Source organism: Passer montanus, unplaced genomic scaffold (genome assembly GCF_014805655.1).
Source record: "Passer montanus isolate IOZ18808 unplaced genomic scaffold, ASM1480565v1 scaffold50, whole genome shotgun sequence".
In the NCBI taxonomy this organism is placed as follows: Eukaryota; Metazoa; Chordata; class Aves; order Passeriformes; family Passeridae; genus Passer; species Passer montanus.
In genome coordinates this window covers 5,861-20,034 of record NW_024369930.1, presented here as the reverse complement: position 1 = coordinate 20,034, position 14,174 = coordinate 5,861, and the positions used below count along the sequence as shown (strand labels likewise).

At 40.9% G+C, this 14,174-nt stretch overlaps 1 protein-coding gene across 1 annotated transcript; it reads right to left on the bottom strand.

Annotated features, from left to right (window-relative positions):
• Positions 1–1,012: 1,012 nt before the first annotated feature.
• Positions 1,013–13,252, bottom strand: HSPA14 (heat shock protein family A (Hsp70) member 14). The gene is made up of 14 exons (XM_039723781.1): positions 13,155–13,252; positions 12,912–12,992; positions 12,732–12,814; positions 11,535–11,583; positions 10,630–10,723; positions 10,415–10,505; positions 9,203–9,307; positions 8,463–8,624; positions 7,556–7,711; positions 6,265–6,367; positions 4,553–4,765; positions 3,987–4,160; positions 2,951–3,021; positions 1,013–1,693 (listed from the first exon to the last, which is right to left on the bottom strand). Exons 1-14 carry the CDS (start codon positions 13,209–13,211, stop codon positions 1,615–1,617), a joined length of 1,518 nt encoding a protein of 505 aa, XP_039579715.1. The 5' UTR covers positions 13,212–13,252; the 3' UTR covers positions 1,013–1,614.
• Positions 13,253–14,174: the final 922 nt, after the last annotated feature.

Below are 14,174 nucleotides of genomic sequence, written 5' to 3'. Positions count from 1 at the left end.
GGGGGCGGGGCGCAGAGGGCGGCCCGGGCGCGCGCGCGGCTCCGCCCGCGCTCCCCTTTCCCGCCTCTGCCGTGAGGGGCCCGCGGAGGGACGGAGCCGGGAGAGCGGCTGAAAGGGAGCGGGACGGGCTTAAAGCCATTTTGCTTTTGTTCTTACAGAGCCCTGGGACAGGCGGGGGAAGCGCGAGGCAGCTTCTTTCCCGCGTCCCTCAGCTGCAGAGCTGAAAAGAGCCTCGGAGAAATGGTCCCGGCCGTTCTTGGGAGGGGGGAAAGTTACACCGTCATTACACCTCACTCCTCACATGAGGTGTTTACTATTAATGTAGCTTCGACAGAAGCACAGAATCGATTAGTTTAGAAAAGGCCGCGGAGATCATCAAGTCCAACCTATGACCAAACACGACCCTGGCAACCAGACCATGGCACCGAGTGCCACGTCCAGGCTTTCCTTAACACCCCTGGCTGTTTAATTAAACACTTCACCACCTCCATGGGCAGCCCATTCCGGCGTCTAATCACCTTTAATGTGAAGAAATTCCTCCCACTGTCCCACCCACACCTCCCCTGTCACAGCTTTGTCAGCAGCCTCTGATTCTGCCGGGCTTTCTCCCGGGCAACCACTGACAGGGAGGCTCCTTTCATGAGGTATGGAATACCTCACAACCCTCAATGGTTACAGCCCCCTGCTCCTTTCATGAGGTATGGAATACCTTACAACCCTCAATGGGTTACAAGCCCCTCTTACAACCCCATGGAATACCTACAGCCCCCTTCAAACCAGACACATCTGTGTTCTCTAATTCTTGAGGCTCTCCTGTAGCACTTTCAGTGTTTTACAAGGTAACACACGGTTGTAAGCATGGAGCTGTTGTCCCTTAATTGCACTTTAGGCTGAGACCCTTATATTCCATAACCACACTTGCCTGCTCCACCTCGTTATTGAAAAAAAACTGCCAGCTTATACCCACACAAATGTATGACAATACAGATTTAAAATAGTACCACACATAATGGAGATTATCAGGATCTGCATAAAAAATGTATTTTTAATAACATATAAATAAGCACACTTAACTCTTACACTTCTCAGGTAATATGACAAAACCATTTTACAGAAAAAACCTCTTGAAAAAAAAATTCTCCTGCTCAAGAGGCCAGTGCAAATGGGCTCCACCTTTATGGTTTTGGGCAATATCAATCACACAGGATTCCAGTATAATTACCAGAGAGTGGATTTTCACCAGTCTCTTTCTCACTGGTTCAAAGCTATACTACTGAAGCCACAGATGCACTGGCTGAATGGGTACAAGACCTGATTAGTCAAGAAAAATCTTCAAACTATATAATATGCTTGTTGCTGAACCACAGGCATTTGTGCTTTGCATTTTGTAAACCAAGTGCTGATAATTCAACGATCTGCTGTTCACATGTCTTGACTAATGTTTCACACCACACTCTAAACAGACTTGGTGGCAAAATAACTTGGTGGCATTTTGCTTTAGTTTATTACAGCCCTCTAAGAATCATGAGAGACATCACAGAGAGTCACTGTTTTGGCAGAAAAGCCAGTAAAAGACAAAAATCAAGTTAGAAAAATGTTGCCTTTCAAAATGGCCTATGATGCCACTTCAACAGTGATGACTTCACACTTTCCAGTATCTTGATCTGTGCAGGTGACGTGCAAGGATCCATCCCTAGACAAAAGAGAGAGTTATGTTTAGGATTACCTCAACACAACACTTACTATGTTACTGCATGTGCCAGAGAGGATAAACAACTTTCTTCACACAGATCAAAGGATGATAGATCAGCATCAAAATATCCAGGGATAAACATGCTTCAACACAATGTAATTTGTTTATGAAATTAAGTTTAATTTAGTCATTGTTTTTATATGCACTTCTTGCCCTTAAAGCATCTATCTTCTGTACATATACTGGGATAGATCTAAGAACACATTTAAATATTGCAACTGAATTTATTTTGTACAGGTTTTTAAATAGAATATGTGGTAATAATATTCAAAATATTCCTTGTGAGAACAGAGTAACAGCAGTGGATTGATAAACATGTCTTGTCACAGCATGAGAACTTGTCTTTTGTAGTGTAAGTAGTCTTTTAATTCCAAGGATCTCCTTCAACAAGGAAAACCTTAATTGTCAAAATCCAAGACTTTAGAAACAATATTGAGCCCTACTTCAGCTAGGCATACAGTCACAAAAAATAAATTTAGGTACAAATAGATGTTCTCTACTAAACTTCCTCTGCCTTTTACACCTAAATATTCCTTAAATCTCCTTCCAAATAATGAAGTTTTTCTGCATGAGAGTTGCATCTATAACCCCCAAAATGTTTTCCTTATCAATACTCAGTATAAATCTCTGTATGACAAACCAGGCATTTTAGGTGAGGTCTATTAACAGGCATTAATGCACCTGATAGCTAACATAACAAAATGAAGTATTTTGAAACTTAAATAGCAAGTAGAAATTTCCTGTGGCACTGTTTCTCTGTTTAACAACCCTGCCTCTGAAAGGACAGAGCCACTGTAAATTCTACAATCCTTCATAACTAAAAAAAGACAAAACCTCCTTCAGTTTTTCCCAAAAGTGTGGGCACTCAGCAAAGCTACCCAATCCATTTCCACAAGAAGTCTGAGATCCTGACTGCTCTTATGCATGGTCAAACTGATCAATGGTTCAGGAGTTGCTAAAAATAATCTACACAATTGTATTAATCTTTGTTTCTTTAAGAATCAAACAATGACAGCACCAAAGGTACTGCAGAAAACCCACATTCCTACAGAATTTACCCCTGCTAGGACTGTACAGCCCTATGACCAAAGAAATGCTGAAATTTCTCAAAAAAAAATTAAATACTCTGTAACAGGAGCAGAGACTGTCAGAAGTGTGACATAGGAGGGTAAACAGCAGAACAAGTGTTTTGGGTACCTTTTCATTGTGAGAACAGTTAATATATCATGTAGGCCATCCTCCTTTTTATCTAAATCCTGGAGTACAATCTATTAAAAAAAAAAAAAAATTTTGATTATAGTAGGTTCTTCAAGTTCTTGTTCAGCAGTTCAAGGGAAGTGACACAACAGGTAAGATGTGAAAATTCATACATTTTAGCTATTTGCACTACTGTTTTTGTGTTTTGGCTCAGGATCTATCCCTGAGGTAGCTGAAGTACCTACCATTCCCACAGTGTTCTTTAGAATCAGTAGTGTAATTATTAGGTAACATCCCTTCCCCTTTAAAGGTATTTGGGCAGAATTAAGGTGGAATAACACCTGAGGTAGCTGAAGTACCTACCATTCCCACAGCACCCTTTAGAATCAGTATTGTAATTATTAGGTAACATCCCTTCCCCCTCTAAAGATATTTGGGCAGAATTAAGGAAGAATAACCATCTTCTTAAATATTCCATCAATTTCAGACACATCTGCCCCTTCCCTGATGCTTTCCAAGCAAAGCACATAATTACCTGCTTCAAAAAAGCTGTGTTCTCTCTGTAAATTGATTCCTAAACAACTTTAAACCCTCACTTGACAGAATCATTTCATCTTAGCACTGTGATAAATCAAATTCAGTATTTAATAACAAGATCCTGTCCAATCTAGGAAGATCAAAAAGTAATCAACACATTAGCTATACCATTTCCTTCATCAGTTTTATTTTTAAAACGTTTAAGGATCTGTGTATGACTGGAATAACTGGTAAAGATCTCTCGTCCCAGGCGATCTTATTACAGTAGTGCCACGTGTCAAATCCTGTCAGCCATTTAGGAATTCAAAAGGGAAACTTCAGTACTTTACAAAGTAGTTCAGTATTTTGCATGTCCAGAAGAATATTTAAAAGACCAATCCAAAGAAATGCATGTCACTGTAATTTTCTAACTACAAATTTTGGTATTGATGGAATTGGTTTCAATTTTTTTTCCCAGGAGGCTGCTGTTTAAACTGCACAGGGGTGTGCACATACTCACCTGTGCAAATTTCTCTTCTTCATTCATGGGACTCTTCCCCAGAGACTCGTACAGCTCAAGGCACACAGAGGAAATGTTTCCAGGAGCATGCAGGGTGTGCTGCCTTCGAGCTGGTAGTGGTGTCCCTGATGGAAATAGCACTGTGAATTTGTCAGCCCCTGACTCGTCTACTCCCTTAAAAAAGAAAAAAAAGAATATAGTTCATGTTTTTCTTTAAGTGCTTCATTGAGCTGGAAGTGTTACAACAATGCCCCACAAGAAAAGAAGTCCAAGCTTCATTCCCTCTGTCACATTTACCATCCCAGCAAGTAAAAACCCTGACATTCCTACAAATGAGAAATCCAGCTATTACAACATAGGAAAAATACAATCTATCTCCCCTTAAAATCAGTTTTTCCTGTCAATTTTTTGTCAATAAACTAAGTTACCATGTACTGCTGACCTACAGCGAATCTGTAGAAGTAATAATAAACCAATGCTGCTTCTCTAGCATCAATCACACAATCAGTGCTATAAATTCACTACAGCAGTAAAATTTTCTTCTAATATTCTAATTTTAGCCTTACCTTAAGAAGAATATCTTTGGCAGAACACTCAATGAGTGCATCTTCTTCTAACAAGGTATTCTCTTTCCCTAGGAGAATTCCTGCCTCTATGGCTGCTCCAATGGGAATCACTTCATCTGGAGGAATTGAATTCAGTAATTCCACAGTTGGGAAAATATCTTTGATCAGCTGCTGTAGCTTGGGAATTCGAGCAGACCCACCACAAAGAACTACCTGGAAAACACACCATAATAATTTCAACTCTTTAGTCTGTGAAATAAAACAGGTCACACCCTGCTGTGCAAAAATGCAAACTTCTCTGGTATATTTTATCATCTACAGTTGTTGAAATAAAAATTGATGTAATCTTCAGCTGACTTGATACTTTTGCTTCTGAAATTAAAGGACATATCATGTCTTTGAGAAGTTTCTCTTACAGGAAGAATCTGAATAACATAACACCTTGAAAATTGAAAAATTCATCGTAAAAAGAACATGAGATTCAAAGGGACTTCCAGAGGTGGTCTAGTCCAACCTCCCGACCAGACCAGGCACAGTTACAACAGGCTGCTCAGAACCTTTCCTCCACAGATACTGTATTCCACAGATCTGTAGGCTCTTAATTAAGCATCTGATTTCCCTCATACATTCCTTTCCTGGAATCTAAAATTTCCCCACGCTGTAACTTGTGCTGCTTGCCACCCACTCTTCCATCATGCACCTTTAGGAAGGAGCAAGTCAGGTTTATCCATAAATCCAAGTCTTATTACAGAGACTTTGTTGAAACCAGCCAGATCTGGAAACAAAGCTAACTCCCACTTTTCCTTATGTAAAACATAAACCTAATTTACAACTCTGAACTTATTTGTTTTTACATTTAAAGTGTTCCACTGCCCTCCACCAAAGCATTAAAGCCTGAGAACATGAAAGGCCACGTAAAAACCACTGCCACCAGAAAACAAAAGCCATTCTTTGAACAGTGGCCTGGGATACTTCATTATCCAGCAGAAAAACTGAGATATGACACAACAAACACTAATTAAAGTCTGAAACAGCATCAAGTGTCATTGAAAGCACCAGGCAGCTTCAGCTGCAGACCTGATGAGCCAAAGCTGTCAGCAACAAATGCAGCACCATTTGCCAAGCACAGGTACAAAGGGGGTGAGATGAATTTCCTCTCTTACACCAAGACAAGAGAGACATGAATTAAACTGCTAATGTCTGCTGGCTTGCCCACCATCTTTGGGATTAAAGCACTCTCTGGTTTGGCACCTCCTGTAGTTTTTAAGCCAGCAAGGAGCAGCACAAGCACCAAGTGAACACTTAGTGATCTGTTCAATTTTAAGGCAAAACTTCACCTTTCTTCACAAGTGGCAGCAAACCCTGTCCAAAGTTCAATGAAGGCAGAACAAAGCCCAGAGACTGAACATAAGGAAGGTACTCCTCAGCTTGAATTTGGGCAGTTACACAAAAACACCAAATGGAGACAAATCCTCCCCACCTACTCAATATGCAGCAGTAAAAACACACAACTGAATGTGACTCTACCTTATACTTAACTTCAAATATCTAAAATGAAAGCCAATACAGCAGTTCTAAAGATCCTGAATCTATAGACTTTGTTGGATCCCAATCAAAACAGCTTGAATATATCATGAAATAATCTCAATCTGCAAGGAAAACAGGCCCTATAAGCATTGTTCTTGTGGAAGATACATGATTTCTATTATTACCTTATTAATATCATCTGCTGTAAATCCAACTTGCTGCAAGAGCTTTTTAATTGCTTCTACACATTTACTAAAAAGTGAGGAACAGATAAGTTCAAACCTGGCCCTAAAAGAGAAAAATAAAACATTCAAAACCAATCATGCCATCCATTAGAGACAGGTACCTGAATAGGAAGAACAATAATTTTTAGAATATACTTTAGTTCTCCAGCTGGTACTAAGGGATTTTCAAAAAAAAAAAAGTCATCTTTTCATCATTAATCTTCAAGTAATTTCGTTGTTGTGGAAGTATCTGTGCTATTAGCTCTATCATGAACACCTACATGAATGCACATTCATTTTTCAATGTACTCCAGAGGAAATAAACTAGTATTGTTGTCTTGACAACGCCAGTATTACTGTCTTGACTCATGCTAAAAAATAAAGAAAAATTCTGGAACTGCTTCATGATCTTTAAAATGAATACAAGGACTTAATTTTTAGAGGCAAATCATGCTGTGTCCTGATTTTCACACAGGGAGCAGATTAAGCAAACAAACTTGTGCTTGCTTTTGTCTCTTTCAAGCCTGCAAAGGAAGTTCTACTCTGCATGAATACAACAAATCCAAATCTGCAACACTGATCCACAGGATTGGCATCCTAATCCAAATGGAGCTGACTCCATTTATACAGTATTGCTTCTCACACTTTTAAACATGCTGTGCCTTATTTGATCAGCTCCAACTGCTGGAGTTCTGGAATGGAAAAGTCTGTTTCATTTTGCTAAAGCTGCTGCTGCCTAGAAGAGCAATCAAAGTGAGCTAAAAATCTCAGTAAGAGATCATCCCAAGGGAAAAGAGACTGAGTAGGACACAGCAGTAGGAACAAAAAGACAGAAAATGTCTTTCTACTCCAGCTCTCACTGAGAAGCAACATCAAGACTTCCAGAACTCCTCCTACCATTCTGGATCTCATTTAAGTGAAGAGTCCACAAGCCATCTCTTCTTTAAGGAAAGTGGAACAAAAACAATAAGGGGAAGGAAATAGCAACCTTGATTCATTACAGTATCTACTCCCTCCAATCAACAACCAGACTCTGAAGATGGACACTTCATTTTTTAACCATCATGGAAACACTGTTACTGTCACTGTCCTGACCATTACAGATTGCAGCATAACAGAACCATCAACATGAAACAGCAGATTTGCCTTCAATCTTACTTCCTTCTCTAAAATAAACAGAAATCAAAGCTTGCTGAATGAACATCCATAATACCACCTAGAAAGATTTCAGTAGCTTCAAGACCTGCCTTACCTGGACACATTGCAATCAAAATCCAATCCGTCATACAATGAATCTACAAAACAGTTTGCACTTCCCAGGGTTGATAAAGAGTGTTTTGCAATATCAGCACTGTTCATTAACTTCATCATGGCTCTGGGATTTCCTCTAATATCATGTTTACAAGACCTGTATTTAAAAAAAAAAAATTATACCAGTTTAAAGAGGCAGGAATTTGACTGGTAACTTTCTGAAAGGAAAAACAGGTTAGAGCTCCTGCACTTTTTATCTGTAAACATTTTAGTTTTAACTACAATGCCACTACTGAAAGTTTGCACGCATCTTGACAAAACAGAGTCCACAGCTGAGCCCTTATAGTTTAACACCAACTTAAGGCAACATCCACCCAAACTCAGGCATTTCCCAGTCTTCCTCCTTGACCCCAAATAATGCACTGCTCCTTCAGCATCATCTTTACTTGATGATGACTTTTACTTTCACTAACAGAGATTCTGCCAGATGTTTTTTTTTTTAAGCAAGCACCACACAATGGAAAAAAAAAATTATACCAGTTTAAAGAGGCAGGAATTTGACTGGTAACTTTCTGAAAGGAAAAACAGGTTAGAGCTCCTGCACTTTTTATCTGTAAACATTTTAGTTTTAACTACAATGCCACTACTGAAAGTTTGCACGCATCTTGACAAAACAGAGTCCACAGCTGAGCCCTTATAGTTTAACACCAACTTGAGGCAACATCCACCCAAACTCAGGCATTTCCCAGTCTTCCTCCTTGACCCCAAATAATGCACTGTTCCTTCAGCATCATCTTTACTTGATGATGACTTTAACTAACAGAGATTCTGCCAGATTTTTTTTTAAGCAAGCACCACACAATGAAGATCCTGTCCTAACAGCAACATGGTTGGAATTCAAATCTTACCTCTGAAATTCAGAAGCTAAGTGTTGTGCTAGAGCTTCTGTGAAGCAAACTCCACCAATGCTGTCATCTGTGTTTGTAGCAAGCACACGATATATTCCACTGTTTACTTCTATGACTGTGATAGAAAGTGATGTTCCACCCAGTTTATAAACCAACACATTGCTGCCACATGAAAAAAAATGTTAGAAGTAGCATTAATTTTGACACATTGCTAAAAGATTACCACCATGTATTGAAGGTTTTAATCAGACAAGAAGTGTATGGGAATGGTAGAGAAACACCACACAAGAAGAACAAAAAAGTTCAAACTGACAGCAGTCTTTATGGATATATAGATAATTCACTTTCAAAATACTAAAGACAACTAGGTGCACCTACTGAACCCAGGAGCTCTGCTTGAGTTCTTCCAGCCCATGTAAAATGATCCCATTTCCCACAATTAAAACAAGCTATGCTAAAATATGTTCAAAAAGGAATGCATTTTTCTTCAAGCCAATCAGCTTACTAAACAGAAAGTTGGAAACTGGGGCCAAATCTTTAAAGACAATTCTCAAAATATAAAGACCAAAGCAAAGGGATTTAATACACTACAAAGTTACAATTTCTAAATGCTTACTGTCTTGACTGAGAGAAAAAAGCAAAACAAGCCTCATGCTAAGGCAACATGGCATTCCCTCACTTAATATTTCTCAAGATTTAAGTACATCAGCTTAAAAAGAAATAAAATATTAGGATTTTACCTTTTCCCAGTCGGTGAATCTTGGCCAATTCCATAAGCAAGGAGAGCTGCAGATGGTTCATGAATTAATCTCATAACATTGAAGCCAGCAGCTGCAGCTGCTTCCCTGCAATGAGCCATAACAGCATTTCATTTTACTGTAATGATCTCACTGTAGTCACAAACTACTAAGAGTTCACCTGAACTACACGTGCCACCTAATCAGACCTTGTTTATAGCACGATATTAACAAAACTGAGTGACTGGAAAAGTACCAAGGATGTCAGTTGCTACTGTGTTCTTCAAAGAAGTGCATCTGCTGTGTGCTCACTGTCAAATAAAACTGGTTTATCAGACCACATAGCCCATAAAAACTGCAAAATACCCCACAACTACACCCCACCCTAAATCAAACTTGGTAACTTCTCTTCAGGCGTGGTCTTAAAGCTCATTGATACATTATTTCAACAGGTAACAAAATTAATTTACCATGCCCCACTTGCAACATTTAACTTACATGTTTTCTTGAAACTTCAGTAACCCTGGGAATACCCCACAAGTTGTTTCCTCCACTTTGAAGCTATACCAGAGCAATGGAATGCTTCAAAATGGACACTGCAAATCTCCAGCTGCTGTTTTCTGAGCAACACTCAGATGTGCTTTATTTATTTCTTTCATGACATGATAAGGGCTTCTACATATCAGAAAGCAAAAACAGATGCTGCCATTTATGCTCAGCTTTAAGCATGCTTATGTTTTCCTACTGAGGAACTGCTCAAGCAAAAGTGTTTCCAAACAGAATTTCCAAGAAGAAAACTGGTATGTATCCCAAATCTGCACTCTGACAAAACAGACCTCAAGAGGCCATGCAGCACCACTCTGGGGAGTATGGAGGGCAGGGAGGGAAATTATGGAGGAGGGTGACAAACTATTTGCATTTCAAAGGGTCACTGGAGATCCTGACCTGAAGTGAGGATCTGTCCTTGATGAAATTGAAATTTACCCTCACTTCAGTGATTCAGAATTTCCTTTTGGTCACATCAGCAAATTCCCATTAAAAGTTTCTCCACTCTTGATTAAATCTCTTGCTTTCATATTTCCCAAGTTTAAATAACACCCCAATATCTTGACTGATGGTCACAAGTTGAAGTCCAGCAGCAGAATTCCCACTGCTGATCTTCCAGTCCATCTGCTTTAGGCACATAAAATAACAGAAAAACCACAGTGCTCTTACCCAAGGGCATTTTTCTGATTCTCTCCAAAATCAAATGGGACAGTGACAACAACATCATTCACATCTGAACCCAATGCAGACTGGGCAGTCTCTGTTTAGAAACACAGGCAGAGCATGGTGAGTAAAAGCAAGCAACAAAAAAATATATGACATCTTAAAAATAAAAGGACAGCTTAAAAAACTAAATCATGCCAATGAAATGAATTATTAGATACCTTTCATTTTACTGAAAATTAGTTTTGCCACATCTTCTGGGTTAATAAGTTTGTTATCTATTTCAAACTGAAGTTTCCCATTCTTCTCAACTATCTGTAAGCAAAACCAACACATCTTTGTCAGCCAGTAATTTGGTTAATAACAGAAAGTAATGTTTAATTTAGGCTCTGTTTAAAGTAAAAAGCACTGCACTGTGTAAACACTCCCTGCCTTAGCATTCTACTGCAAGGGAATAAACATTTCTACATGCATATCAAAGACCCTTAGCAAATGACAGACACAACAGGGACATTTAAGAATTTACAGAGTCAAGACTTTCCCTTTCTCTTAAATTTTCCTGGGTATGAAAGCAATGTTTGGAACAAAAATATCCTGGTTATATTCCATAAGAAAAATCCCAGCCATTTATAAAGTCACACCAATATCAACAGTCAAAACCCAGGGGAAAACTCGCTCTTTTGTTATGAATTCACTTTCCAGAGTAATTTTTCTCCTGTTTTGCAAAATTTTCAAGCAACAAGGACAGTATTATGCAAATTAAATACTGGGATTAAATCAGCTGGGTAAAGATGTTAATCACAAGGTGCTGCAACTTGAGTATCTTCTACCAGCCATAAGAAAAACCACAATGCTACTGCCTAAATATATTAGGATTCATCTGTTTGGAGGATGGTAAAGAGATAAATAATTTTTTTGTTGGCACTAACTATATTATGCTGGCAGCCTCCAGAACATGATTATCTAGTGGATAAAAACAGAAACATTCCACACAGCAAAGGGACATCATATGGTGAGAGCTGATCACTACAGAACACAGAGATGGTGTAGCTCAAACAATAACAAGGAAATTTTATATAAATTTATACATACATCTATATAAAATTATATAAATCATCATACTCACAGAGCATTTGCTTTCTGCAATGTATTTCTTTGCCTGAGGGTCACCAGAACTGTCCATAAAAATTCAAAATAACAAAATAAATCATACAGTCATGGTTACTTGCACAAATGCATCTTGCTGATATTCCTTGTAACAACACAATTCTCCAACACATCAAGCTATACTTGAACCAAAAATTCCTGTTTTCATTCTACAGATACATTTATAGTGTAGAAGAAAACCCAGCAGTTCTGACTGGTGACATTTTTCATTCTCCTTTCCTAAAACTTATGACTGAAAAAATACCTAATAATTGTGGAAAAGGAAAACCAAAACCCAGCACATTGTTTTAACCTGCTATCCCCCATGAACATTTATAAAAGCTTTCTGTGAAGTGCTGAGAAATACAGAATGGGCAACACCTTGTCAGCTCCTGTCAGTGAAAGGGCTGTAGCACACAGCTGGGTCATCACTAAAAAGTTTTGTCACATCTCTGATGTTAACTCCAACCCAAGAGGTTTCATTCTACTGTCACTCTAATTGCAAATTATCACAGCTCCTCTAACAGGAATCACAGCAGGCACCAACCAAGAGTTTCACTATTGCAATAGAAGCAAAGTTTCATGCAAACAAAACCACAGTGGATTTTACAGAAAAGCAATCAGGTGACAAAAAATCATAGTTGAGAAACTTAAGTATGTATGAAAAGCATACATGCAACTGGTTACTGTATTTCACAACTTGATTTTCACAGATAAGTTCAGACCTAACGTAGAGTTTTTCCTCTCTATTTTTTTTATTTTCAGCACCACCTCTTTGCTGCTGGAAGAACAGACAGGCTGAGAAGCTCACAGCACCACCCTGGTCTAGGGGGAGTTGTCCCTGCCCTGGTAGGGGGGTTGGGAGGGAGGTGATCATTAAAATCCCTTCCAAACAAAACCCTTCAGTGACTCTACGATAACAGAATGATTTTTTTTTTTAAGAGATGCCTTCAGTGCATTAGTGCTGAGACGTTAAACCAGCTTTAAATGGGAAAAAATGGGTGCAGTCACCATCCCTGGATGTGTTTAAGAAAAGACTGATGTGGCACTCGGTGCCGTGGTTTAGGTGAGGTGTTGGGGCATGGCTTGGACTCCATGGTCTTTAAGGACTCTTCCAACACAGTCACTCTGTGAATTCCCTTATTTCTCACCGCCCCTGTCACGCCCATTCTCCTACCTTCGCCCAAGGATCTGCTTTACTTTCACGACAGTGTTTGAAATATTTCTTATCCTACTTTGCTTCGCAGCTAAGCCAACAACCTGAATGAAAAAGAAAGGACAACAAAAAAATGAAAACCTGAGTAGCAGACAGACACCGCCTCCCCTGCTGCTCCCCACAGCGGAGCGGCAGCCTCACCTCCTCGCTCTCCGAGAACGCCACCACCGCGGGAGTCACCCTGTCCCCGGCGTCGTTGGCGACCACGTCGGCGCGGCCATCCTGAGGGGAGACAGAGAGAGAGATGGAGGCACAGCCGTGAGCCTGGGGGGCTTCACGGCCGAGGGGGCCCCCGGAGCGGCAGAGCCGGTTCCCCGAGCGGCAGAGGCGGTTCCCCGAGCGGCAGAGGCGCTACCCGGGCCCCCGAGCGGGCGCGGCCCTCACCTTGTACACGGCGGCGCACGCACAGGTGGCGCCCAGGTGCACCCCGATGGCCGCCATTGCCGCCCCGCCGTGCCCCGCGCGAGCCCGCTCCCAGCCAATCGCCCGCCGCGCCGCGCCGCCGCCGGCGGAGCGGCCAATGAGAAAAAGCAGAGCGGGGAGGCGTCATCGCGCATAGCAACGGGGGCAGAGTGCGCGCGCGAGGCGCGCGGGTTTCGGCGGGAAGCGCCGTGAGGGGAGGCGGCTCCGTGAGGGTTGGTTTGAGCCGGGGCCCGGCGGCGAGGAAAGAGGAGTTAAAGGGCGGGAACCAGAATATACAGACACCAAAACCGACAGTCGGGATCAAAGCGGAGAAGGCAGCGAGTGTGCGTGTGGTTTATGTCCGTGGCGCCTCTCGCGGTTTAACTGCTAGCCTGAAGTGCATAGAGAGAGAAATCAGAATCACGGAACCTTTCCCAACCTTTTCCGTTAGGTTGGAAAAGACCTCTGAGATCACCCAGTGACTGAACACCGCCCTGCCAGACCACGGCCCTGAGTGGCATGTCCAGATTTTCCCTAAGCATTTCCAGCGATGGTGACTCCACCGCCTCCTGGGCAGCCTGTTCCACTGTCTCACCATCATTTCTGTGAAGGAATTCCTCCTGATTGTGAAAAACACGTTCAGTCTCCTGTGAAAATTGAAAAAGTTTAATAAAGGACAATAGGAGACCAGGGCCACAGTGTGAACATTATTGTGGCCGGGTGCATCTTGGCACTCATCTTTGGACATAGCCCTTAATACCTTTTCCTTTACGTCAGCCTGCTGCATATTCATAGATCCTTATGCATAATAAACTTTCCCCCAGACTAGTTTACATGTTCCAAAGATTACTTAGCATATCTCCTCCTTGGGTCCACCTTTTTAGAGCATGCATATTCCTTGGTTTTGGTTTTAGTCCTTTTTTATCATCATCAGTTTTGGCCCTGGCCCACACTGTCTTCAGACAGTGAGCGCTGATAGTTGGCACATCTGCAGCAGGTGTC

Bases quoted from the DNA above. Each gene is read 5' to 3' on its own strand.
- HSPA14 (XM_039723781.1), bottom strand. From the start codon at position 13,211: ATGGCGGCCATCGGGGTGCACCTGGGCGCCACCTGTGCGTGCGCCGCC. The intron at 12,815-12,911 runs GTGAGGCTGCCG...TTTTTCATTCAG, and splicing joins CGTTCTCGGAGAGCGAGGAG to GTTGTTGGCTTAGCTGCGAA. The intron at 11,584-12,731 runs GTAGGAGAATGG...TTTTATGGACAG, and splicing joins AAGCAGATCCTTGGGCGAAG to TTCTGGTGACCCTCAGGCAA.